Below are 25,759 nucleotides of genomic sequence, written 5' to 3'. Positions count from 1 at the left end.
TTCTGTTTGCGGACATTATTTTATTTTATTTTATTTTTATTTTCTTCAGTAGTCAAGTTCTCCAAGACTTCAGCAAGTTGATCTACATCCTTATCTTGTCTCTGTTCAACCACTTCTTCTTCTTCTTCATTTTCTTCTTCTTGTTTCCAAATAGCCTTTAATTTCTCATGCCCCTTATGATATAATTGATCTAAATCCTTTCTCCACCCAAGCAATTCACATAATTTTTCAATGCTCTCGTCACAATCGCCTAGATGAGCAACATCGCGCTTTGACCCATATTTCCATTTAAAGTCAAATCCCATTGACTTTGTATGATGGACACCTGCTTCTTCTCGGTTAATCAACAGACGAGGTATATGGTCTGGCACATTATCAATCAAAGAAGCAAAAGGTTGTACTTGTAGACTTGTGCCAATCACAATCAACAAATCAGCTTTCTCAAAATCCTAATGGCAAATATTAGGTCATACTGTTAAAGACGCCTGTGACTTACATCCAACAGATCAAAAAATCGCTTGGGTAATCCTTCACCGAAAAAGACGATATCTGGCTTAATCAACCCATCACATTCTTCACAATGAGGTACTTGAGCAGCCAATGCCTTCTTTTTGACCTTGTCTGAGTCTGCCTTTTTTTTACATGTCACACAAGAAGCAGTGGCAAAACTACCATGGGCTTCTACAAGCAATGCTTCATCTAATCCTGCTAAACGTTCCAATGTATCGATATTTTGTGTAAAATTGCGTAAGAGTATGCCTTTTTCTTGCAAGAGGCGTACAAAATAATGCGTTTTCGTAGGCAAAAATCGGCCAGGATATAATTCTTTAGCAAGTGTATAAAATGGCTGAGGATTTTCCTGGATAGTCTTTGTGAATAACAAGATGCATGATGGTTGTTTGTACCTCGAAATAATCAATATCAAACACAGCTTCTGCATAAGGCAGATTGAATCTCTGAAGGTTGGAATAAAGACCTGTGCCTTTACTGCGGAAATCAGGAATACCGGCTGCAGTAGAGATACCAGCACCTGTCATGACAATAACATGCTTGACTGCATATACGTGAGATCAAGAAGATCGTTCTCGATTTACCTTGATGATCTTGAATATACTTTACAACAGATTCCAAAGAGGCTTCTTCAAGTTTGACTTTTTTGCTACTGGTACGTGTTTTAGGCATGGTAGACGAGTTGGATCGAGAAATGAAAAAAAAAAAGCGACATGGAGTCATCGTTACGTTATTTAAGGTCAGCCCTTGTCTGAGGATGAATATTAGATGTGAAAAAGACCATGCAGAAAATACTTTTTACGAGAACAGCTCAAAGAAGCAATGTTTGAAAATTGATGCATTAACAAAAGCTGTAGATATATATTATTTTAGTGATATAATGCAAGAAACAATACTTTTTTTTAGTGGTGGACTGCAAACCATAGTAGCAAAGGAGAGGTTGTCTTTTTTCTGTTCCTGGAAAATAAATTTAGAAACATTTGCCATACATAAGGTCTTTCTACCATAGTCTTGAGTACTTGGATAAGCTGATATGTTAGGTTTTGGAGGCATAGAGTCCAAACATGGCTATTTCGGAGTTTGAACGTTGGGTGTCCTGAATGAACCCTTAGATGCAAAATCAATTTGAACAAGCTGCTTTTTTTTTTCTGTGCAAATAGGCATGAAAAGTGTAGTCAACATAAGACTGAATCATACCAAGCATTCAGGCATGTTTTCTGAAGACATGTTGCCTATGAATAAATGTACCTAAAGCAAGCGTTTATTTCGTTTCAACAGTAATGACTATGGTGTCAATTTGCATGAACAAGGAGAAAGGCTAATTTCTCTCCTTATTTGTCGCGATCTTCAGTGTTTGTTTCAATATAAAGAAAACTATATTGAGAAGTTCTAGGCACCATTACTTTTTTGTTTTATTCATTTTTTTATTTATAGCAGCGCCATTTGAGCTATGGCTGCTTATTTGTTTGTAGTTTTCCACTTGTTTTGTGAGACTAAAAAGGTAAATTGAACAGGAGGATGTTATTGTTGTATCTTTTTTAGTGTTAATTAATGAAAGTATATCTTTTTAGATACCTGTTATAGAAAGGCTGTCTTGATGTCTTATTCGAATGTCTTTGGAAGAAAGCGCACTTTTATTTCTAATATATGTTAAATAATGAATATAAATAGTATAGGATTTACCTTTGACCACCTGTCCAATTCATGCAAAATAAACAAAAAAAAAAAGGGAAAATGTTCTCCTAATATATCTACTTTTCTTTCTTTGAACGCGGGCTCCTTTGAATCCATTTCTCTCTTTCTCTCTTTTCTTTATCATACTTTTTTTTTTCTATAATGAGTTTAACACAAGCACTTTTGACAGGCAAAGACCGTTGCGAGGTAGATACCAACCAATCACTTTCACCTGCTGCTGCTTTTCGTAACCAATACTATCTATCACAACACCAACCCACTGCTTCAAAAACAACCATGTCCCTAAAAAAATCGCTCTCTATTCAGCCTATTTCCGATGAAGACGAAGATGATATTGTATCTATCGAAAGTGATCATAACACATTGTTTGAACCTCAATCCAGTACAACACCTAAAATCGTATTGTTACCAGAAGAAACCGAAAGACATCATTCAACATTGTTATCCAAACTTTCCAAGTCAACAGCGCCTATGCGGGCCAAATTGTCACGTAGTAAAAGTAAGCTCATTTATACATTTAAAGATGGAAAATCAGGAGGAAAACTGAAAAATATATAGCCAATCTGGACCACCTGTGGGCAAGTTCGTCTACTACACTCACACTGCCGCTTAGGAAATCAGCAGAAAGCGTACATCAAATGTCATTATCACGTAAAAAAAGAAAAGAAAAACAAAAGGAACGAGCGCATTCGTTTGATACGTATGCTGGACCTTCACGTACCACAGCTGATATCTACCCTGCTCTTTTGTCTCATGTAGCTTATGCGTTGAAAGAGAATGTTGTGATCGGTAAAAAGCAAAAAGACAGTATTCAATATCATGATGTTTTTGATGGAAGAGATGCTGTGGTAAATAACAGTGGATGTATGAGCAACATATTAACGGTTGATAGAATAAATTGACATCCATTATCAAGACAAAAGATAGAAATTTGGCTATTCTAGTAGGAAGGGCTTTGAATCAACAAAAGTTCTTTCACGATGTCAATTATGAACACTCGTTGCGTGATTCAGTCAATGAACTTTACCAGTTCAAAATACAACGCAATACGAGTAAACAACGGCCCTCATACAAACGTAAATTATCGTCTGATTCAGATATCATTATGGATATAGAAGAAGATGAGGAAGAGGAGGAGGAGGAGGAGGAGGAGGAGGAAGAGGAGGAAGAGGAGGAAGAAGAACCAGAGGAAGAAGAACCAGAGTTGCCGAATAACACCAGAGATCATTTACCTCATGGCGTCTTTACTTTACTTACCAATTGCTATTCACCTACATGTACTACAAGCGTTTTGTGTTATAGCCCCTTATGTCCTAAAAGAATACAACAGGTAACCATGATCAGATCTACCATGAAAAAAGAAGTTAACCGATTTTTTAGCTAAGCCAAAATTCATTACCTGAAGAAAATGTAAACAAGCAAAAGCCTTCTTGTAAAAATGACTTGCTAACATTTTTCTATACGTTGTTTTAGGAAGATAGGTTGTGGATCAACACAGTTCCTAAGAGTATTTCCAACAGTATATCTTTGAAAGAAAGAAAAAGACAAGAAAACATTTTTGAGCTCATTTATACCGAAAGAGATTTTGTAGAAGATCTGATCTATGTAGAACAGGCAAGTGCTTCATGACAACAATTCTACTAGTAACACTTGTCTTATGATAGAAATGGATCCAACCTTTACTTGTTCATGATTATCTACCGATTGAAAGAAGAGAGAAATTTGTCAAGGATGTATTTTGGAACCTGTCAGACATTAGGAAAAAGAATACTTTATTGTTGACTGGATTTTTGCAGCGACAGAAACGACATAGGGTTGTACACAAAATTGGAGATGTCTTTCTGGAACATGTGTCAAATATCTGTAAGCATTTTGTAGAGTATGGATCACATCAAATCATTGGAAAGTATATATTTGAATCTGAAAAAATGATGAATCCTGCATTTGCTGAGTTTGTTCAGGTAAGAAGAGACTGCCAAGTCTTGGTGCATAAACGATTTGATAGACGGTTGAACGTGCCCCAGAGTCTCGTAAGCTTGAGTTGAATGGCTATCTGACAAAGCCTATCACACGTCTTGGAAGATACAATCTACTCTTACGAGAAATATTAAAGCATACCGATGAGGAGCATCCAGACCGCGAAGCAATACCTCAAGTTATGCAACTCATCAACCAATATCTTGCTCGAGTCAATGAAGAATCAGGCAAGACAGAAAATAGATTTGGATTAGAGCTGCTTGAAAAGAAACTCTCTTATAAAAAGAATCCCAATCAAGATATTGTAAGTGCTATTTTTTCTTTTTATCAAGTGACTCACATGAGTTCACAAGAACAAGTTAAATTTACTCGATCAAGGTCGACGTATTATTATAAAAGGCGCACTCAAAAGAAACAACAGTTCTACCAATTCTTCCAGTGAATCTTCAGAACTGCAAGTCTATGTTTTGGATCATTACTTGCTCATCATCAAATCCAAATATTTTGAACACACAGAACATTTTAAGTTGTATCGCAAGGTAGAAGAAAAAAAACACAAGTAAATGCATTCATACTTTTCTATTTAGCCTATTCCTTTGGCATTGCTTGCTATTGCGTTACCAGATCAAGGAGGAAGGCGATCAAGTTCTATGTTTCCTTACAACCGACCCAGCACAGGTTCTTATTATTCAGCAGGCAGTAGCAGTGATTTTTTGCCTTCTCCTTTGACCTCTTATTCTTCGTCTTCAGCTACCAGTCAGAAATCAGGTGGTTATCCCATCAGCTTTATTCATCTAGGGCGTCATGGTTCAGGCACGACGACATTGTATGCGCCCACTTTAGCTAGTCGAAGAAAATGGATGGATGCCATTGAAAATCATCGATTGTCCATCATGGAAAAACGTCAAATGTTTCATATTCGTACCATTAGCCATCAATACTTTAATTCGTTCAACAAGGTCAATTGTGCTATTCCATATGGTACCTGTATTCTGTTTGGTTGTGATCATGGTATTTACTTGAAAAGAAAGCCTGCCCAGAGGCTCTCAGAAGAAGAAGAAGACGAGGAGGAGGATATCATCAAGATCTTGCCACTTGAAAAAGTTTCTCAGATGGATATCTTACAGGATCTTCGATTGATGTTGGTATTAGCTGACAAACAGTTTTATACGTTCTCGTTGGACCTATTGTTTGACGAAGAAGATCGGTTGTTGATGTCTCCTTCTGTCTTTGTGAGTTCCAGTTCCTCTCCCATTTCGTATGACAAGACTAAATCACTAAGTGAAAACATCAAGCATGCTACTGTATCCCATAGTAGCAACACAAGTATAAGTAGTCATAGTAGTCACAGCAACGATACGGCCAATACATCACCTATCACCTCAACCAAGAAGCTTCATCTTAAAAAACTCGGTAGCAATATTTCGTTCTTTAGAGTAGGTTGTGTCTACGACAAGACCATGGCTGTTGAGCGTCTACTGGTCTGCCTTGTAAAATACAATGCCATGACATCCACCATTCGAGCTTTAGAGCCACAAGAAGGAACAATAGAAAAGAAGAAAAAGAAAAAGAAAAGACAATCAGCCAATCTGGGCCTTTTTTTGCGAAACTCGAGTGATGTTCTTAAAGTATTCAAGGATCTTTATATTCCGGGTGAAGCCACCTCCTTACAGTATTTCAAAAATGTCATTTGCGTGGGAAGTGCCAAAGGGTTTCAAATGGTGGATATTGGTTCTACTGGTGTACAAAGTAAGTAAGAACACACATAAGCATCATTTATTTTTTTTTAAAAAAAAACAAGGTGTATTGGATCCAAGTGATGAAAATCATGATTTTATTAGCCAGAGAGAAACTTTGAGACCTGTGTCGATGTTTAGACATCCTGATGGTTGTATTATGCTTTGCTATAATGGTAAAACTTGTCTATTTAGAAAGTGATACTTATCTTTTATAGAAATCGCTTTTTATATTGACAAAAAAGGACGCAGGGTACGACCAGATTGGCTCATCAATTGGGAAGGACATCCTCTATCTTTTGTCTATCATTACCCGTATATACTCGCTTTTGATTCTAGCTTTATCGAAATTCGACATGTAAATACAGTAAGTAGATCTATTGAATGACACAATAGACTAAGGACAACGATAGGGTGAACTTGTTCAGATTATTCCTGGACACAATATTCGTTCTTTACAGCTTGAGGCAACTGAAATTATCTTTTGTGTTATGGATGATATTCGTACAGGCAATGAATATGTTTTTAGTTTGAATTGCATAGTATGATATATATATATATATATTTATAACAAAAAATTCAATTTTTTAAAATAAAAAAAAAGGGTGTTTAACGACGCTTCAGTTGGTTGTCTAAAGTACGTCTTTGTTGACCAAGCCATGAATTAGGAAAGGTTTTGTTCACAACTTCCTTGTTAGTTCTTCTAGACATGTCATACCAAGCAGAAATCATCAATTGTTGCTCACGACGGGCTTGAATACGTGTCTCTTGCAAGAACTTCTTAAGTTTTTCAATCTCTTCTTCTCGCATAGCAATCTCTGTCTTCATAGAAGAAATAGCTTCATTTTTATTACCATCCAGAGCTTGTTCCTTACTATCTTTGAACAATTTGTCTTGTTGCTTGATAAACTATCATGACATTATTAGCCATGGTACAAAATACACACACTTTACCTCTTTGGCTTTCTTGAGTTTTGTCTTGACTTCATGTAATTCTTCTTGCAACTGAATCAATTGTTGTTGTAAATGAGCATTTTGTTGCTTGAATGGTTCATCTCCCTTAGCTTCAAATGCGGCCAAGGAAGCCTTCATTTCACTGTTCAAGCGTTCTTTCTCCAACAAGAGATCCTTTTGCTCAATGCTTTGCCCCTGCAGCAGATCCTTTTCTAACAAGAGCTTGTTGATATCCTGCAATTGCTTCTTGGTCTGTTCTTCCAATTGCTTCGATCTGCTTTCCAACTCGACATATTTTGCATGGAAATCACCACCTTCTTCTCCATCACTGAACCGTCCTTCAGCAATCTTTTGTTCAAGCTTCTTGACAGTTTCATTCAGAGACTTGATTTCTTTTTCGAGTTCGACAATACGAAGACGCAAAGAAAGTGTGTGTTGGTTCTGATTGACAAGAGCATCAGGAATACCTTCACGAATGCGTGCCATATCACTCTGAAGAATGTCTCGTTCTTGAGAGACTTCAATGTAACTCTTTTCAAATTGATTTTTGAGACGATTGGCATCATCCAACAAGTGTTGTAAGACAACTGCTTTTTGGTTACGTCCTTGAGCATTTTCTTCTTGGAGTGTTTTAACTTGACGTTCTAAACGACGTTTGGACAGTTTACTAACATAGTGTCAATTGCTTTGTCCTATATTTAGTCATGACTTACAGTTCAGTGACGTTGGATTCCTTTAATGAATCTTCCAGAGAATCATTCAGATTAAATTCATCATCAATCTCCATTATATCGTCTGTATCAGCTTCTGATGTTCTGTTTGCCGTAGGTCTCTCTACAAGCGAACCCATACCAAGCTGTGCTTCTTGAAGGTTCTCTTCTAATGTCTGAATACGGTCTGAGTCTCTTTCACGATCTGCTTCCAACAACTCCATCTTCTTGGTCATCTGCACAAGTTCATAATCCAACTTGTTCTTTTCTCTCACCAACTCATTGTTCTTTGTTTCCAGCATAGTGACTTGATCCTTGTAAGAATCCATCAATGTTTTGAAGGCAAGTACATTGCGGTACTCGTCTTCAATCTTTTGATTTCGATCCATCAAGGTATGATTTTGATCTTCTAATGCCTTGACTTGTCTTCTCAAGTCGGCTGTTTCTTCCAACTTCTTTTTGTATTTCTCAATCACATTTTCTGCTTTTTGAAGTTTTTCTGCTACATGTCGGTGTTCGTCTAACTGGTCTTTGAGTCTTACTGCTTGTTCAGCGTATTTAGTAAGTTCTTCATTCTATAGTACGATGAGTGACCAATGCATAAAAAAGGGAATGATCATTACTCTTTTTGTTAAATCATTGATTTGAAAGGTCTGGTCGTCCAATCTTCTTTCTTGTTCTTGACGTGTATCTTCACTTCGCTGTCTAATACAGAGATCAGTCGAATTGAGTTTAATGCGATCAACTTACAAGTCTTGTTTTAAATGCTCAATTTCTGTTCTCATAATAAAATCAGCTCGACCTGTTTCATTGGCTTGAGCTACTGCTGTGTCCATGTCTTTGAGTCTTGCTTGTAAGTCTTGTTTTTCATTCTCTAGTCTGTCCTACATCACAAGAAATAAATCATTTACAGTTTGACATCATTCAACTTACATAGCGAGTCAAGAGTTCAGAATGTTTGTCAATCAATTGCCTGTTTTGAATCTCAAGTTCTTCTTTTTCTTTTACAATTCGAGTCAATTCACTTTTGTATGTTCCTTCATCTGCAAAAGAATGCATTTGGGTATCATGTTCAGATGCTTGTTGAGGTTCCATGGGTTGGTCATCTTTTGTGTATCGCATAATCTAACGAATGTTTAGTCTACATCATCACATTATAGCTCTCCTACTTCGTCGATAAAGAACATGAGGTTTTCTTGACTAGCATTACTGAGTTGGGTGATATTTTGAATGTACTGACTATTGTCTGGACAACACACAGCAATGTAAAGTACGTATTTACATAACTGAATGATTTCATGTGGATCTGAGTCTTTAGCAATGGCATTCAAATTGATTTCAGGCAATTTTGAAAAAGAAACCCCTAGCTTTTCTTCATAGTAACGAGATATGAGCTTATAGAGCTTTTTTAAATTGTTGATTTTAAGGACCCAATTGTCGCCTACATCTGCTGAACGAATTAACTTGAACCATTTGTAGTCACTTGTACTATCGTTAGTACATAACGTTCATCAACAGGATGACTTACATGTTGGAAGCAACTTCGAAAAGAGTGATGCCGTCCGAGAGGTCTTGAATATGACTGACCGAATGTGAAATGCTCTCAAAAGAATTAATCTAGACAAAGTGAGATGAACGCGACCTCATCTCTTATATTTTTCTTTTTCTTTACCCATTGAACCACGGCAGCTGCAGGACCTCCTTCTGACTCTGCAATACGCATCATGTTTAAAATTGTTTAGAATGTCTATTCAATAGAGCTATATAGAATAATTGGTTAGAAAAAAAAAAAAGAGGAAAAGGAGAGTAGTGTGTAAGAGAAAGAGCTTTAAATACACTTTACTGAAAAAAAAAATTCGTAAAATATTAAATTTTAGAAATTACATAAGATCAACATCTATTAACCAGTATATGTAAAATATTGACACAGATATGAGGAGGTAATTGAATACCTCTTTTAGAGCCATGCATTATGGTAGACTAGGAAATAAGCGTAATACTACTGGTATTATGGTGTAAAACCGTTCATTAAAGCTCAAGCTTAACCAACTTTTATTCTGAGGAATAACAAAGCATATAATAATAATCAAGGAGTAGGTTGCTTGCTTGTTTTTCTTTGCGTTACACCATCTTCTCATTGCATTTGCACTACTATACAATAGATCAGCCAAGCTGTGATTGATACCAAAGGCTGTACTATCAAGTACTAAACTATATTATCTTAAACTAAACATCTTAACAAATCATCCACAAAAAATTGAATGCGTTTAAGTATCATCTTGATCATAATGCCTTTATTGCTAAGTTCGAATGATAAAAAAAATGGGTTAATTCTTATTTCAGATCAGTGTATAGTATTAGGTTCAAATCAATGACAGCAATTTTTAATAGTAAAAATAAAAAGATAAGTGAACACAAGCGAACGTATTTATGTTGAACAACAGAATTCCAAATTGTTGCTCAAAAAAGGAAACCATTAATACCATCAATGTTGGAGTCTAGTCTTTGAAACGAATTGACAATAGAAGAAACAAAGCTGTGAGCCAATTCCGTCTATTCTTTCCTATAATTGACTTTGCTGATAGAACTAACTTGTGATGCTGAAAGACAAAGAATGACACAAATGAGAAAAATTAAGTAGAGGATAATTCTTTCTTAAAAAGGTACGTCAAGGGAGGATTATGTTGACAAAAAAAAAAGAAGAGATCAGAACTTTGAAAGAAATGATGTTCAATTCCCCTCTTTGCATATCTTCAAAAGACTCAACCATCCACTTGTTATTCTACTGTCCAACTAAAGAAAAGGTATAAAGGGAAATAATTCTCGAGTTCCTATAGCCTACCATATCCATCTCTGATATCAAAGAGGCTCTTCTGTTTCTGGACTTCTTGTACATCTGGTACTGCCAATGGAAAGGAATCAAACCATACAGAATCCTCATAATGACTCTTTCACAAACCTGGCTTGCTTATATGAGATTTATCTTTGACAAAACCCCCCATTATATCCACAGCAATATTAGCAAGCATCCGATCCAATGTTCGTCAGACCATTGAAGAGGATCAATGCCATTCACTTCTATAACCTCTACATTGTTTACTTTATTTTATCGTATTTTTATTTAGTTATTATATTTTATATCAGTTCTTAGCATTATCTCAATTGCACCCGCCTCTTCACTTTGACCATTACTCTTAGTGTACGCGACTCAATCAATAAATACAACTTAAAAAAAAGAAATGATGGACTAAAACTACGCAAAAATGAAGTATTATGAGATAACTGTCTTAGCAAAATCTGTAGATATTTATGCATAGTACCAAATGATGTAAATAACATTGTATTTTTGTTACTAAAGTTTTGAGTTATACTTCAGAAACCTGTTCTTTGTTTCTGAGTCCTAGTGTACATTTTTTATAGTACTTTTGTGAGTTCAACACTTTAGTTGTATTTTATAGACCTAGAGAAACAATTCGTACTAAAATGTCTCTATCGGTCACCAATCACAAAATAGTGAAAAGTGAAGATATCGGGGGGTTTTCATTAAACTCATCGAATAGGGGGATATATTTAAAGGAGAACAAGTGTAAGAAGCAGTGACTTGTCTTAAAAAAACAGAATTTACAAGTATTTGTAAGCAGATAGTTTTCGTATCGTTTTGACGGCTTCATCGAGTATAACTTGACTAACGTACAATTAAGAATCGAAATGATGGCGCCAGTAGGCATTCCAAATAGAGAAGAAGACAGCAGAAAGAATTTCAAAGCTATTGAGACGAAGGTACGTATCTAATAGTTGGTAATGATCAACGTTCAAAGCAATTACGTCCAGGTATAGCTGTGGAAGAGAGAAGCGAGATGGGTGTTTGAAATACAAATTGATAGCATTTAGCCACATATCGTTGTTAGCCATGCATGTAAACAACATGTGCTCTGGAGTTGGGATAAGCCACAAGATATACACTTATCATCTAGTAGTTGCAGGATGGAGGTGGTAATTGTCCTGCTGGAGATTTTGTTGTACAAAAGACGATACCATAGGTTCCTCGAACGACTTGGAATTGAAATCCGAAGAAAACGTTTAAATCGGGTAGTGTTTATGCTAGCCTTTATTGACTGTATATTAGGAAGATGTCTTGAGTACATTTGGCGGAGCTCAGGATTGTTGAATTTGAGGTTTGAATAGTCGTTGTAAGCAAATCGTTGTAGATATGGTTCAAAGCTAACCGGTAGATAAGGATCCGATGAACGAATTAAATATTTTTGAAAAAAAAAAGGCAAGAACAGCAGCGAACCATCTTTGTATGCCTTGTGAATCCGTGACAACAGTACAAGGCTTTTGCATTATTGTCTTTTTTTTTTTTTGAATTGGTGCACTCCTGAGGAAGGATCAATTTTCAGAAAATAGGATGCTTTTTGCAATTGAATGGTTGCGTTATCCAGGATTTGAGGACATATTTGCCCAGGTTGGCACAGGTCAACAAAAGGGATCTCCAGACATGCAGGTGGGCTGAGCTTCCTATCGTCCCAGGAGGAAGGGAGAGGATAACCATTTATTGCTTTAAGAATGCAGAGAGCGTGCGTAAACCAGAGGGATGAGCAGGTTTACGAGTCTCGGAAAAAAGCAAAGATACTTAATAATAAGGGCAATCGAAAGCCGCTTGAATGTACGATACAAGTAGCTGCAATAAGAAAGCAGGGATAGGTCGATCAGTGTAATTGTTATGGAGGATGGTTCGAATGTACCGATTTTGGAAGACCTTCTGTTGTGCAGGGACGTCTATCACGGACAAATCTCCAAGTCTTGGATGGTAAATAATTGTCTTACGCAGGGAAGTAAAAATTCCTTGGCAAACGAACTGATAAATCATTGAAGAAATTTTTGTGAAGAAGTAGGTTGGGAGGGCAGTGATACGAAGAACATGCCAGAACCGAGACAGTAAGATAGCGTTGTCCAATTTTGCTCGACCATACACAGAGGTTTGTCTAGATTTGTTTCTATCAATGGCATATTGCAGCTTTTGGATGACTTCATTGCAGAACGTATCTCTCTGAGTGGTATTAAATCAGAAAGGATATCCAAGGTATCGGAGATAAGAAGGACTGTTGGCATCAAACCATTGAAACTGTAGTTGTCGAATGTGTCGATGAAACGTCTCAGATAATGAGCGAGATTGACCCAACAGTGGGAATATCACAGATTTGTGATAATTTAATCTTGTGATGATCTGAACATTAAATAAGTCTTCAATTACATACTAAAATATATCATAATCAATTTACATCAGAAATAGACATAAAAGAACCTCTTGTGCTGAATAAGACAATGTATCTCTTAATAGATCAAGTAATCAATAATCAGTAATCATAATTAGTCAATAAATCAGGTAGTATAAAAGACAACCTGGAAAAGATATATTTTAGACAATCAATTTATTTTTGTAATAAAGAAGTACTGAACAGTCTCACTGTATTTCTTTGTTTTCTTTTTTATTCTATTCTATTTTCATTTCACAACCCAAACATCACAAAAGGCACTCCATGGAAGTGTTGTTGGAAATGGCCGCCCCAGATTGATCTGATAATTGTTACAAAGAAGTCGAATATATTGATCTTGACATCTAAGTTGTAAATGAGGTATCTTGACAGTGTGAGATTTTTAAGATCTTGGAATATCTTATCTGTATCAATTTCGATTGGGTAGCCAAGGAACTTGTTGGATATATCTTGCTAAATCATTGCTTTATTACCGCAAGAGATCAGTAGGTGTTTGACATATTCTATTTCATTACAACTGACGCATTGATCATTTTCGATGTCTTTTATTCTTCTTTGGAATAGGAAGTGGCTGCTTGTTGTATACACAGCATTATTCATCCCTTCTTACACTAGTTATGCCTTAAAAGACCAAGTATTAATGCCATGTATAAATATATCTTTCAATCACAGTTTTATCCGCAGTTTCGATGGATGTCTTCTATCTTAGTTTCAACACGCTAAAGATCAGACCATCACATAATCACAAATTGACATCTGCATCAATACCAATGGTAGACGAGGTCTGTGCCCTGATCATGTACCCTGTTCTTCTGTACCTTAATCTATTCAACCGATTAGCTAGTGTATACACACTCAGTCCCAAATCAGGGATAATCAATTATCATACAAACAGTATAAATACAATACAAAATATAACCTTTAATAAAGCAGAACTTCTTTTTGGGCCGTTTTGGGTGATTATGTCACACTGGCATAAATCCAGTTTGGAATTTGGTGATAAGCCGATTGGCGATTTCTATCGTTCTTGCATTCATTAACCTAGTGAAAACTTTACAGTCTGTATTGATCAGCGTGATTGGTCTCCAGTTTCCTAAGTATGATAAGTCTCCTTTTTTTTTTTTGGTAGCAATACAACACACCCTTGCTGCCATGATCTTGGAAACTTTCCTAGTTTGATAGCATCATTGTAGACTTGTGGTATGATATCTCGACAGTTTGGCTGGTTAACGATGATACTGAATATCTCATATGGGATACCATCTAGCCCTGGACTACTCTTACGTGAACTTCTTTGTATACCTAGTATGATGTCTTCATAGTGAATCTCTTCAATCAAGCTGTCGCTTTCTTCTTTGGACATGACTTTGTTAATTTGGTTCGTCATAGCTTCTAAACTGTTTATGTCAATTCTCTCCTCTGTATACAACTTGGAGTAGAACGATTGGACAGCTACTAGCTTGGAGTTAGTGTCTGTACATTCATTACCAGTGGCTGGATGTTTCGAAATGCCCATTGTTTTTGTTGTGAACATATATGAATTCATATGCATAGATCAATAAATGATGATCATGGCAAAAGACCAGATCACATCTATGGCAATTGCAATGGATCTATAGTCACTGACATTCACTCATTATACTAGAAGTACTACATCATCCTCATAGTCAGAGATTATGAACCTAGTGACTCTGTTATTATCAATGGCCCTCATAAAGTGACAGTTAGAGCTGACAAATACATTAGCATTGGCATTTGACAAATATGTAATAGTTTATTCAAGTTCAGGTCAGATCATGTACTATTGACTGAGCTGACAACTTCCTCTAAAGGCATTTCTCTTAATTGCTCCTGATCTAACAAATCAATCCGTAGTCAAGAAGCTAACCCCAAAACAATATTTTGACCGAGAAGAAAAAGTATAAATACCTCGACGTTTTATAGCAATTGAAAGATAACATTTCTTGGAGAAATAAAAACCTATACAAGTTCTAACGGACTTTCTCTGTGTTTTTACCTTTTCTCTTATTTATTATCTATTCTCTCTTGATCTCACAACATATGCTCTAATATAAGAAGCTCAAAAGAAGGGAATTAGAAAGCAGAAATATTGATCTATGATGATAAGCACTTACGCCTGCAGCGGGCTGCCAATCTATAAGTGATACTATTATTGTTTATCAGATCGTAAAGAAAGTTGGTTTACAAATCAAGATACTATCCTGAGTTTAAAAGCGCATGAAGAATAGAGTGTGATTTGGTAGTCACAATGTATGTATGTTTTTCTTTTAATGATAGTAATGAGCTCTAGTTTAATTAATATCGATCCCTCCATAATACTTATACGATTGTGTTTTTTGTTGAATGAAAAGAAGAGCCGAGCTGCACAAAAAAAGTATTTGTTATCAAAGTAGTTGATCAGACTTGCTTACTATCATTTATACCAGTGACTAGCCAGAGCATTGAAATTACATCGTCTCGATATGCAGATTCCGTAAGCCAATTCAAAAACTCAGGTACTTGAAAATTAAGTTAACAACAGAGGAGTTCATGCATAAAAAGAAAGCAAGGAGATCATGTAAAAATAAAGGAAAGTAAAGACCCAGCTACTTTTTTTCTATTTCAAAAAGAAAGAGCACTTTTTGCGTTTATGATAAAAAGCCTTATGTACGAATTGATCCATGATGTCTTGGTAATAAAGTGACTTTGTTTCTCATTTCCGCTCATACACACACCTCTTCAAATTTCTCGCTCTCTCTCTCTCTCTCTTCTTTTTTTTTTTTTCTTTTTTTCAATATCGAATCCTAATGCCAGATAATAAACAAGTCAAGTCACTAGTCACCACTTGTCAAGATACACTAGCAAAGTATTTGGATTGTAAGTCGAATAGAGTTGCCGCCATAAACTAATTTGGATACTAGTGTTAGTGGACGTGGGTAGTGTTCCCTATTCTTTACTTAAGGCTTCTATCCTTCACGCTACACCGCAGCAACTGTATCGTATTGAAAAAGCAAATCCAGTATGTTTCTCTCTCCCCCCTCCCCCTTTGATCGATAATCTATGATTGGCTAACAAGCATATGTAGGATATCGCAGCCGAGTCAGATGGTAAGTGATATTGTATTGATAGACATAAACTTATCCGCATGGATAGAATTATGGTTGAAGCATTGTCTTTTATTTCAAGATATCCGGCACGAATACGAACAAGGGTTACATCAAGATCCAAAACAATGGAGAGAACTTTATCTTGTAAGAAATATCTGATTTAATGTCAATTTTAATTTTCAGCATCCATAGAACAAATATCAGGAAAATGAGAAAAAGAGGCAATTGATCAAAGAAAAAGTCAAGAATCAATACAGCAAGATACAGAATGAAAAAGAAAAAAAGTCTATCAAAGTATTACATGGTGTTGTGCCTACAAAAAAGAGACACTCATACGAATCAGCAAGTAAGTACGCATGGTCTATGTTGAGCTTTAACCATCATTTAGGGCGATCAACAATGAGTAAATTATTTCAACAAACAAAAAAAGAGACAGACAAAGTGTGAGTAACGACAAAACCTTGTACAATGATTAACGTTCATATCAGTGCTTCTATTTATCATTCATCCCCTAAAAGACCTAAACCAATACATCAACATACAACAACGATACGTGTACCCAAACCCGCTTCACAATTAACAAGAGAATACCAAGATAATTTTGCAATGCATTCACGAGCATCTTTCTCTCCACCTGCTCCTTCACCACTCATACAACCTAAATCAAAATCTCTTTCTCATGAGCCTTCTCCTAAAAGACTCAAGGTAAGCCAATTGTTGGTAATATATGATACTCAATTTCTCTAGTCAAATAACACCATCAATGAGAAAAAGAAACCTGTGGCCATGGTTAATTTCAACATTTTCAATGAAGTAAGTTGTTTCTCACCCTACATACATTGACTCATTCTTCATTAGCTATCATGACATGTAACAATAAAGACAAGTCGTTCTGTAGGATGGTAAAAAAAAAAATACTCTTTATTCGACTTTGACTTATTTTTCTTAAGAAATAACCTTGATAACACCATCTCGATCACCGCTGATAATCATTGGATAAGGTGCTTCTGTTAATACCATGTCTGTAATGGCATCTGTATGATTTCTCATCAAATACTGCTGTTGTGCAATGGCATTTGCATGATGAGACATAGACATGGTTGTGGTTGTGGCTGCTGTTGTACGACTTGTATAGTTGGATGCACCTTGTTGACGATTGGCATGTGTAAACTCAAAGTAAAAATTCATATGATCAAATGTATTTGTACTATCATGTTTTGATTAAAAAAAAAAAAAGGATATGATTTGAACAAACCTGTATCTTGGCTTGGGTTCATCCATTTCCAAGCCTAAAACAACACCCGAATTCTCCACCCGAGACGTATCCCAAAATCTGATCTTTCGATCTGTACCACCTGTGATCATAAACGGACAATGAAGAGGTGAGATGACGGCTCGAACTGAATTCTCTACCAGATTTGATTCCTTGTTGGTAAATGTGTTTAACAAAATGTCTTTATCAGAGGGAGCTTCTAAAGCCTTGTAGGCTTCCAACAAGACACCTGTGGTCTTTTCATCGCCTGATTTGACAGCAAAGACTTGTAAACATGTCAATGATTCTAGATCCCAGACAGAAATCTCGTTTCTTCCTGCTGCTATTCTCACCAAATGCTTCTCGCCCTGCGTATCGCGAGGATCGGCCATCAACACCAATGAACTGATACGACTCTTGCTTGGATGAAGCCACGACTTGAGAGGGATTTGGAACCGTAAATCATACAATGTCAAAATACCTCGCATGGTGCCTACGAGTAACCAGACATGTTTAGGATCAGTGACCATACAAGTAATCACACCATGGCTCTTGTTGTTCTGCAGCTTCCAGATCGTCTCCATCGTCAATAGATCAAGCGCATAAATGGTGCTTTTGGTCGTAGCAAACATCAAGATTGATTTGGACCCTGTCATTGTGTTTGAAGCATTGCTTGTCAAGTGCTGCATGAGAATAGCATGTTCGTCCATCAATTGATATTCTCGTACGGTGATGCATTTACCAAACTTGAGTGCTGAACCTGCATTACGAATATCCACACTAACATGTCCATCAGTGCCATGTCCATCTGAGTCTTTCACTTACCGAAAAATATGGATGCTTCCATTGTCAGACGCAGCAGCAATACTGTAAGTGTGTTGAACAAATGTCAAGCATTTAATACGACCTCCCTGTTGATTATAAGTGGCTTTGGATCGATTGGTGACATTCCGTTCCAGTCGAGAACAATCCCATATCTTGACAGAACCATCATCAGAACAAGAAGCAAACAAGAGATTGTCAAAAGAAATGGCTAGTTGATTGATAGAGCCCGTATGTTCAGTGAAATGGGCCACCAAAATGCCTTCAGGCTTCCAGTTGTATAAAGTGTTTGGTGTAGTCATGTTGGTGAGTTTGCGGATACGTTTCATAACAGAAGGGTCTCCAGCAAATTCTAACTAAAGTAAGCATCATACAATATCTATATATGCATTACCTGGTATATGAGGGGGGAATGCTTCCGTTGCAATTTTGTACAATAGTTTGTGCAAGTGAGCATATCCAACTTGTAAAAAAAAAAAAAGGACAATGAATACAAAGTAGATGTGTTATATAGACTTACTTGAGCTCACTTTATTGGGTGGTTCCTTGGGTGGATCATCATGATCATGGATACTCTGTGATTTTGTCTGACTGGATAATAAGCTCAACTCAACAGGTTCTGTTAGTGTGTGATGTTTGTTCTTGATAGCATCCATGGTCAAGATAATGCCTACGAAGGTTATGAGTACCATGATATGTTGTGTATAACCTACTTTTAGGCCTTTCAAGGCTTTTAGGCACACTCGATCCAAAGTGATAGTCTGAAGGACTAGGAATAGGTGAGGTTCGGTAGTTTATCTTGTTCTGAATAGGGATGGCTGTCACTGGTTCTTGATAATGGTTATGGTTTTCTTTATCAACAATACTGGGTGAGAGTGCCTGAATATGAGGTTGGCTAGCAATTCGATTGAGTTTGCATAAATCTTCTCGAGACTGAGTACGCATTGATTTGGGTACTTGAAGACTGGGTGAAGAATGACTATATTTTAGATGAATATATACAGTCAAGCTTCCTATCGTATACTCACGGCTTATCCCCTTGCTTTGATTTCATGCTGCGTAACTTTTGAGACAAGTCAGGTAAGAACACAGTCATGGGCGTCACATTAAGGTTTTTCAACAAGATGTCACCCTTCTACTCTTTATGTTAGTCTATATATATATATATATATATATATAATTACCATCAAGCTTTGTTCTTCAATGGCTTTTGGCCGACTTGAAAAAAAAAAGAGTGAGTATTTAACCTCTTTTTTTTTGAATTTACCTCATCTTTGTCTTGCTCACTTTGTAAATATATTCTCGCATGTATCGCAACTTGTCTTCATCTTCTATCGACATGCCAAAACTTCTTAAACGCTCCAAGAAAATTTGATCCCTAATGGCTTGTTGAATCCATGGCATGTATTTCAGCAACTTACTCTTTTGAATGATCCTGTTCCTCTTCTGCTGTGATGCTACTGTTAAATAAAGACCCTAAGAATGGATTAATAAGATACTGATGTTTCCATGCTGTTCACTTACCTCGTTTACTGCTGCTCATGAATGTGTTGGATGCTGCCATTGACATACGAGGTGCTTTAAACGACATCATATCTTTGATAGGTTTACTGATCTGTTGCTTCCAGAAATTAGATTGAACAGTTGCTTTTGTAGCCCAAACGATGGCCTGTTCATAGACTTGGCGAGAAATCTAAGTTTGTTAATACATATATAAAAAAGAACTATAGACACACTTACAGGTGTCTCTACATTTTCTAATAAGGTGCCTTCATTCACTTGAGCAATATCGGATCTCAAAAAGGGTCTCAGCATAGGATAGATAATACACCAAAGATCAGTCTTTGGTAGATTTTTAGCACTTGAGGAAATAAACCCAATAGCACCATATCGAATCCAGACATTGGGGTGACAAATCAAAGGCCAAATGACGCCTACTAGTTCCCATAGCTTCATCTTGGGAAACAGACCTAGATCTGCTAAACTTGTCAATGAATTCAAGACTTTTTCAACCACGAATTCTTCTGCATCTATGCATATGGGTAAGCTTCAGTCTGTTATTACAAACGTACCTGTCAAGGCTTGAATCATCAAAGGTAAAATGTATTCTTCTAGACTTTTAGCACCTACAAAAGTACCTACACCTTTGATACTTTCAAAAAAAGCACTTCGCAACATCCAATCCTTGTCGTTCAGATAAGTAATCATATGGCTCAACAGGACATCGTTTGCCTTTTGTCTTCCAAAGAACACACAGAGGCAAGTAATGTTGGTCAACAAGGCTCGTTTGACAGCACTTTCACTATCGATCAATAAAATGGTCGCTTGTTCTTGAATCACAGCCTGTAAATCCTGCAAGGAAGAGTCATAGGCAGACTCGAAATCCAGATCTTCTGAATCAGTATCTTGAAGTGGATAGACATGGTCTGCTTTTAACAGTTGTGTCATTTCCAAGAACCGTAATGCTGTCTCGGCTAATAAGGCAATACAGCTAGCATAGGTCGATCGAACAAGAACATCAGGGTCTGTGGAAAATGGGCGGATGCTGGGTATAATGTATTCAGGGAAAATACGGGCATTAATGGGCGAGATGGATTCGACAAGACACAAGACTTGAGTGAGTGTCTTGATCGCATTGGCTCTGACCAGGGCAGATTCGTCTGTTAATAAAGCAATCAGATAAGGGACCAATCGATCCAGTTTGACATCGTCAGGTAATCTTTCACCCAAGCCAAGCAGAATGTCCAATGCCTTTAGTTTGCTGCTGGGATAAAGTGTATTTCTGATCAAAGAACAAATAAATGAGAGTAAAATAAGTGATCCTTCTTCTTCTGTGAATGTGTTGGTAGTAGACACATTAACAGGCGCAAGTAAAATAGAAGAGGCTGTACTGTCTGCTCTTTTTCTTTCTGTATCACTCGACGATATAAAGTAAAGAATCCTTTCAAAATCATCAAATACATGCTCCATCTTTTCATCTGCATCTGTCAGCTTTGTGTTAACATTAGGATAAGCTGAAGAAAGAGCAGATAGAATGGTAGTATCTGTCTGTTCTGGTGGACTATGGACCTTTTGATTCAATGCGCTCATGTATTGATACAGAAACGAATAAAAATAGTGAGGAAATGCTTTTCCATGCCATTCTGATAAATACTTTTCTGCTGAATATCGTTTGGTTGGATCCATTTGAATCATATGTTTGATCATATCACGCATATGTCTGTCTTCTATTTGATCAAGTACAGTGTCAGGATGATAATCACCACTTTTATATTTAAGCAATTGAGACAAGTTGAACAAAGGTGTGCCCTCAAGAAACAATTCTGCAATCACACATCTAGGTCCTATGAGTACTCTATATAGCAAATGGAGTAGAGGCCTTACCCTACTGAAAAGATGTCCATTTCAGGCGTCAGTTCACTTTTATGTTCATTTTCAGCCAGTGTGTTCTATTAACAAATAAGTTCTTTTATGCACATTGGATTGCTATTTACCATGCGTTGCTCTATCTCGGATTCAGGTCCATAAAATCGCTCAGGGGCAATATAGCCTGTTCTTCGAAAAGAAGTGTCAAAATAATACGAATAATTGGCTGGATTGTTCTATTAACAAAATAAAAACATGAATAGCATGCACCATCATATTGTCTCCATACCTCTGGTAAATAAGTAGGCTTATAGAAAGCATAGTCTACTAAATACACCCAATTCCAAGAAGTAACAAGTACATTTTCTGTCTTGATATCACCATGATAGACACCTTTTTCATGCGAGTCTGCTACTGCTCTTAATAACTGATAGGCAATCCATTTCTTTTCAATCGTCGTCAGAAAAGGTCGAGTACTGATACGATCATAAAGACTACTATATAGATATTGTCGAACAAGAAAAGTAGCACGGTCATCTTCCACCACTCGTTGAAAGTAGAATGCATTAGGTACATTCATCAATGCTTTGGATTCCTCTGTATGTGATTGTCAACAAGAAAGACGCGTGGATGCAATCTACTTGCCTTTGATCTTTTTGACTTGTCTAGACAAGTCCATACCAGATTCTGGTTTAATGAATAATTTGATGATCACATAACCATCTGTATGTCTTGCACGTAATGTCTTCATGAATCGAGCTGTGCCAATACTACAAGTCATTACATAAATAGGCCCTATGTCTAGTTTTATTACCTCTTTTCAAAATAAACATCGCCCAGCACATTCACATAACTACTTATTGTAGCCATGTCTGTGAAATTTGAGATGTTGTTGCCCATCCTATATTACAGAAAAAAAACAAAAACAAAAAAGATAATGCACCATAGTATCATTTGAAATAATCTGGCCAATCAAGGTTGCCCAATGTGTGTACGACTAAACAAGATTTACTCAGTGCAACTTTAAGAAGCATGCTTGATTGGCCAGATTATTTTGTAATGCTGGATGCTCTCACTCTCTTTCTTTTGTGTGCGTCGTGGGAAAAACTGTACCTTTTTATACATCTTCTTTTGTTCTTTCTTTCTTCTTTCTTTCTTCTTTAAAATGTTATCTCAAAGACTTGTTCATCAAACACGTTATGCACTGACTCGTCAACCAGCTGCATTTCATTCTGTGCTTAAATCTCATTATCATTCTCTTCATGAAGACAATGCTTCTGTCATTCCTAACCGAGTAGAAACTGCCAGTGCTTCATTCAAAGAGAACGCAGAGAGAATGCAAAGATTAGTGGATGATTTGAACCTCAAGACAGAAAAGATCAAGTTGGGTAAGTGGCTAGAGATAGAAACCATCATATATATATATATAACCATCTTTTAAAAAGGAGGTGGAGAAGCTGCTCGTCAAAGACATTTGTCTCGAAAGAAAATGTTACCCAGAGACAGGTAAGTTGATTTCAATAGGATAGCATGTATGCTTATTCATGATAGAATCAATCGTTTGTTGGATCCAAAGTAAGTACATCGGATAGCAACATGCCACATAACTTATGGGATTCACTAGTTCTCCTTTTCTTGAATTGTCTACTTTAGCAGGCTATGAACTCTATGATGAAGAAGTACCTGCTGGCTCTATCATCACTGGTATTGGACGCGTGAATGGGTAAGTGTGGTAAAAAAAACACAAGAGTCGTGGGAATGTGGACTGACTTTTAAAACAAAGGGTTGAATGTATGGTGGTAGCCAACGATCCAACTGTCAAGGTAAGTCTTACAGCACACCTACTTTTTTTATATATATATATATTTTTTTCTCACCCGGTATACAGGGTGGATCCTATTATCCCATTACAGGTAAAGAATTAATGGTTTTTAAAGAATGTTTAACTGACATGTCATTTTAGTCAAGAAACATCTTCGTGCTCAAGAAATTGCAAAAGAGAATCATTTGCCTTGTATTTACCTTGGTATGTGTGTTACATAAGCCACTTCCTCCCTCTATATCTGTAGACTCATGAACATGTTAGTTGATTCTGGAGGAGCCAATCTTCCTCGACAAGCCGACGTCTTTCCTGATCGTGAACATTTTGGCCGTATCTTTTATAACCAAGCCAATATGTCTTCAATGGGCATTCCTCAAATCGCTGCTGTCATGGGTTCATGTACAGCAGGTGGTGCGTATGTACCTGCCATGGCAGATGAGAGTATCATTGTCAAGAAACAAGGTACCATCTTCTTGGCTGGACCTCCTCTTGTGAAAGCAGCCGTTGGTGAAGTCATCAGTCCCGAGGATTTGGGTGGTGCTGATCTCCACTGCCGCACGTCTGGTGTCACAGACCACTATGCCCTTGACGACGAACACGCGCTTGTCTTGGCCCGTCGTATTGTAGGCACACTCAACCGCACCAAGAAACCCCAACTTGATCTCTGTGTCCCTCAAGAACCCTTATACTCACCTGATGAGCTTGGTGGCATTGTCGGCGACAACCTCAAAAAGCCCTTTGACAGCAAGAACGTCATTGCTCGTATTGTCGATGGCAGTCGATTTGCTGAGTTTAAGGAAAACTACGGTACCACACTCGTCACTGGGTTTGCTCACATTCATGGTATGCCTGTCGGTATCGTCGCTAATAACGGTATCTTGTTTTCTGAGTCTGCCTTGAAGGGTGCTCATTTCATCCAGTTGTGTTCTCAGCGTGGTATTCCTCTTGTGTTCTTGCAGAACATTACTGGTTTCATGGTAGGTTCTTCTGCTGAAGCAGGCGGGATTGCCAAGAATGGTGCCAAGTTGGTAAATGCTGTCTCGTGTGCTCGTGTGCCCAAGTTCACTGTGATTACCGGTGGTAGTTTTGGTGCTGGTAATTATGGTATGTGTGGTCGTGCTTATTCTCCTCGGTTCTTGTGGATGTGGCCTGTAAGTAAAATCAACCTGATTGAAACATAGAACTCATCGACCGATAGAATGCTCGTATCTCTGTCATGGGTGGTGAACAAAGTGCTAATGTATTAGCACAAATCACGCGAGAAAGTAAAGAAAAGAAGGGCCAAACATGGTCTGAAGAAGAACAAGAAAAGTTTATGGCACCTATTCGTGAAAAGTATGAAGCTGAAGGTCATCCTTATTTCTCAAGTGCCAGATTATGGGATGATGGTGTCATTAATCCTCGAGATACTCGTACTGTGCTTGGTTTAGCACTCAGTGCTTCATTGAATGCACCTATTGAGAAGACGAACTTTGGTGTCTTTAGAATGTAAAGAATTAGAATGTCTAAATGAACAAAAATAAAACATACTGTTTCCCAAAAACAAAACTGCTTTCCTTATCCTATGACTTGTATTCAATGACCAAATAAGCATAGAAAAGATGTATATCACTATGAAACAGTGTTTTCAATTTCAAACATAGAATTCTTATCCATCAAAGCTTATTTATGATTACTAACTTGACTCATTCAATTTCCCGGTTCAGACAGCGCATAGATCATCCGCCGCTAGTTTAAACAGATCGAGCAAATAATATAGGTTTCTCTTTTTTAATCTTTCATTTGAATGCTATCTAATTCTTGTTGTTCTTCTGACGTCATTTCCAGCTTTTTTCCTCCCAACATTTGCCTCAACTTGGATGTTTGTTTAGGTACAATAATTTGAAGTTTATCTGAAAACTCCTTAAACTAAAAAAAAAAAAAAAAAAAAAAAGAGACACACACACATCAATACACTTTCTATCATCCCAACACTTACATTGCGAACATCAAGCCAATAACCTACACCCAATGCGATCAAACCAGCCCCACTAAATGCCAATAATGTACCATAACCCAATGTTTTCACTGCATAAAGTGACGCTTCTTTTCGAGCCACAGCATATTCTGCAGGTGTCATTTTGGGTGGGGTATATGGCACAGGTGTATGTGGTGTATGAACAATTCCTTCAGCCAGTTCTTGTTCCATGCGTTGTGTTTGTTTTCTTTTCGTATGCCAAATGGCGCCTAAGAGACCTGCTCCAAAAGCTCCTGCTGCGCCTGTAAGTAAAGCTGTTGTAGGTGGTGGATCTTGAGATGGTGACATGGTGAACAAGGTAGCCTCTCTTTTTTTTTTTTTTTATTTTTTTGTTTTGAAATCATGGAATACAGTCACAATAGGTAACACAATAAATATGTCAAATAAGTTTTGTTATCCATTGTACCTTACAGAAACTAGGAGGTAACAACATGGGTTATTCCATCCTATAAATGACAAAATAAATATGTTTGTTTGATGTAATGTTTTTAATGATGCTATTGTTATGTTAAGAG

General features: G+C 37.0%; 9 protein-coding genes across 9 annotated transcripts; 3 read left to right on the top strand and 6 right to left on the bottom strand.

The window, feature by feature from the left end:
- On the bottom strand, positions 1-1,195 carry B0P05DRAFT_556118 (DHS-like NAD/FAD-binding domain-containing protein). The gene is made up of 4 exons (XM_051579867.1): positions 1,095-1,195; positions 906-1,054; positions 497-859; positions 1-449 (listed from the first exon to the last, which is right to left on the bottom strand). Exons 1-4 carry the CDS (start codon positions 1,180-1,182, stop codon positions 21-23), a joined length of 1,029 nt encoding a protein of 342 aa, XP_051431496.1. The 5' UTR covers positions 1,183-1,195; the 3' UTR covers positions 1-20.
- A 1,151-nt stretch (positions 1,196-2,346) lies between these two features.
- Positions 2,347-6,542, top strand: B0P05DRAFT_599342 (CNH domain-containing protein; the record flags this gene model as incomplete). The annotated part of the gene is made up of 12 exons (XM_051583200.1): positions 2,347-2,704; positions 2,764-3,053; positions 3,098-3,535; positions 3,586-3,615; positions 3,679-3,819; positions 3,870-4,166; positions 4,211-4,486; positions 4,536-4,721; positions 4,770-5,931; positions 5,984-6,094; positions 6,137-6,285; positions 6,332-6,542. 12 exons carry the CDS (start codon positions 2,347-2,349, stop codon positions 6,464-6,466), a joined length of 3,573 nt encoding a protein of 1,190 aa, XP_051431495.1. The 3' UTR covers positions 6,467-6,542.
- On the bottom strand, positions 6,528-9,308 carry B0P05DRAFT_581154 (HOOK protein-domain-containing protein; the record flags this gene model as incomplete). Its single annotated transcript, XM_051582080.1, has 10 exons — positions 6,528-6,827; positions 6,873-7,539; positions 7,586-7,998; positions 8,125-8,157; positions 8,206-8,287; positions 8,333-8,466; positions 8,516-8,707; positions 8,752-9,064; positions 9,111-9,184; positions 9,255-9,308. 10 exons carry the CDS (start codon positions 9,306-9,308, stop codon positions 6,528-6,530), a joined length of 2,262 nt encoding a protein of 753 aa, XP_051431494.1.
- A 1,812-nt stretch (positions 9,309-11,120) lies between these two features.
- B0P05DRAFT_556103 (uncharacterized protein) lies at positions 11,121-11,946 on the bottom strand. The gene is made up of 2 exons (XM_051579866.1): positions 11,546-11,946; positions 11,121-11,267 (listed from the first exon to the last, which is right to left on the bottom strand). The coding sequence occupies exons 1-2, from the start codon at positions 11,725-11,727 to the stop codon at positions 11,204-11,206; spliced, it is 246 nt and encodes an 81-aa protein (XP_051431493.1). The 5' UTR covers positions 11,728-11,946; the 3' UTR covers positions 11,121-11,203.
- Positions 11,947-12,647: 701 nt separating this feature from the next.
- Positions 12,648-12,879, bottom strand: B0P05DRAFT_590413 (uncharacterized protein; the record flags this gene model as incomplete). The annotated part of the gene is made up of 2 exons (XM_051582808.1): positions 12,648-12,809; positions 12,865-12,879. The coding sequence occupies 2 exons, from the start codon at positions 12,877-12,879 to the stop codon at positions 12,648-12,650; spliced, it is 177 nt and encodes a 58-aa protein (XP_051431492.1).
- A 2,786-nt stretch (positions 12,880-15,665) lies between these two features.
- B0P05DRAFT_574391 (RNA polymerase II transcription factor SIII subunit A-domain-containing protein) lies at positions 15,666-16,832 on the top strand (the record flags this gene model as incomplete). Its single annotated transcript, XM_051581562.1, has 9 exons — positions 15,666-15,735; positions 15,780-15,877; positions 15,944-15,965; positions 16,012-16,109; positions 16,158-16,311; positions 16,354-16,408; positions 16,454-16,670; positions 16,713-16,778; positions 16,824-16,832. 9 exons carry the CDS (start codon positions 15,666-15,668, stop codon positions 16,830-16,832), a joined length of 789 nt encoding a protein of 262 aa, XP_051431491.1.
- Positions 16,833-16,910: 78 nt separating this feature from the next.
- Positions 16,911-22,305, bottom strand: B0P05DRAFT_590410 (uncharacterized protein; the record flags this gene model as incomplete). Its single annotated transcript, XM_051582807.1, has 18 exons — positions 16,911-17,172; positions 17,221-17,997; positions 18,043-18,391; positions 18,434-18,502; positions 18,560-18,709; positions 18,753-19,018; positions 19,068-19,174; positions 19,224-19,257; positions 19,307-19,417; positions 19,461-19,515; positions 19,564-19,732; positions 19,780-20,069; positions 20,112-21,376; positions 21,424-21,488; positions 21,534-21,641; positions 21,695-22,002; positions 22,087-22,175; positions 22,220-22,305. 18 exons carry the CDS (start codon positions 22,303-22,305, stop codon positions 16,911-16,913), a joined length of 4,560 nt encoding a protein of 1,519 aa, XP_051431490.1.
- Positions 22,306-22,483: 178 nt separating this feature from the next.
- B0P05DRAFT_556052 (methylcrotonoyl-CoA carboxylase beta chain) lies at positions 22,484-24,775 on the top strand. The gene is made up of 9 exons (XM_051579865.1): positions 22,484-22,793; positions 22,851-22,911; positions 22,957-22,980; positions 23,030-23,128; positions 23,189-23,228; positions 23,294-23,318; positions 23,369-23,431; positions 23,492-24,378; positions 24,426-24,775. Exons 1-9 carry the CDS (start codon positions 22,571-22,573, stop codon positions 24,717-24,719), a joined length of 1,716 nt encoding a protein of 571 aa, XP_051431489.1. The 5' UTR covers positions 22,484-22,570; the 3' UTR covers positions 24,720-24,775.
- Positions 24,776-24,924: 149 nt separating this feature from the next.
- On the bottom strand, positions 24,925-25,554 carry B0P05DRAFT_556051 (uncharacterized protein). The gene is made up of 2 exons (XM_051579864.1): positions 25,206-25,554; positions 24,925-25,135 (listed from the first exon to the last, which is right to left on the bottom strand). The coding sequence occupies exons 1-2, from the start codon at positions 25,530-25,532 to the stop codon at positions 24,998-25,000; spliced, it is 465 nt and encodes a 154-aa protein (XP_051431488.1). The 5' UTR covers positions 25,533-25,554; the 3' UTR covers positions 24,925-24,997.
- Positions 25,555-25,759: the final 205 nt, after the last annotated feature.

The sequence above is a fragment of the Gilbertella persicaria genome, assembly GCF_025201335.1.
Source record: "Gilbertella persicaria strain CBS 190.32 chromosome Unknown B0P05scaffold_44, whole genome shotgun sequence".
NCBI lineage: Eukaryota > Fungi > Mucoromycota > Mucoromycetes > Mucorales > Choanephoraceae > Gilbertella > Gilbertella persicaria.
Note: the sequence above shows the minus strand (reverse complement) of the source record. Positions and strands in the feature narration are given on the sequence as shown.

Bases quoted from the DNA above. Each gene is read 5' to 3' on its own strand.
- B0P05DRAFT_556118 (XM_051579867.1), bottom strand. From the start codon at position 1,182: ATGCCTAAAACACGTACCAGTAGCAAAAAAGTCAAACTTGAAGAAGCC. The intron at 860-905 runs GTACAAACAACC...AAGACTATCCAG, and splicing joins TTGATATTGATTATTTCGAG to GAAAATCCTCAGCCATTTTA. The intron at 450-496 runs GTAAGTCACAGG...ATTTGCCATTAG, and splicing joins GATTTTTTGATCTGTTGGAT to GATTTTGAGAAAGCTGATTT.
- B0P05DRAFT_556103 (XM_051579866.1), bottom strand. From the start codon at position 11,727: ATGTACTCAAGACATCTTCCTAATATACAGTCAATAAAGGCTAGCATA. The intron at 11,268-11,545 runs GTGTATATCTTG...ATTGTACGTTAG, and splicing joins CTGCAACTACTAGATGATAA to TCAAGTTATACTCGATGAAG.
- B0P05DRAFT_556052 (XM_051579865.1), top strand. From the start codon at position 22,571: ATGTTATCTCAAAGACTTGTTCATCAAACACGTTATGCACTGACTCGT. The intron at 22,912-22,956 runs GTAAGTTGATTT...TATTCATGATAG, and splicing joins AAAATGTTACCCAGAGACAG to AATCAATCGTTTGTTGGATC. The intron at 23,229-23,293 runs GTAAGTCTTACA...CCCGGTATACAG, and splicing joins CCAACGATCCAACTGTCAAG to GGTGGATCCTATTATCCCAT.
- B0P05DRAFT_556051 (XM_051579864.1), bottom strand. From the start codon at position 25,532: ATGTCACCATCTCAAGATCCACCACCTACAACAGCTTTACTTACAGGC. The intron at 25,136-25,205 runs GTAAGTGTTGGG...TTTTTTTTTTAG, and splicing joins ATTGGCTTGATGTTCGCAAT to TTTAAGGAGTTTTCAGATAA.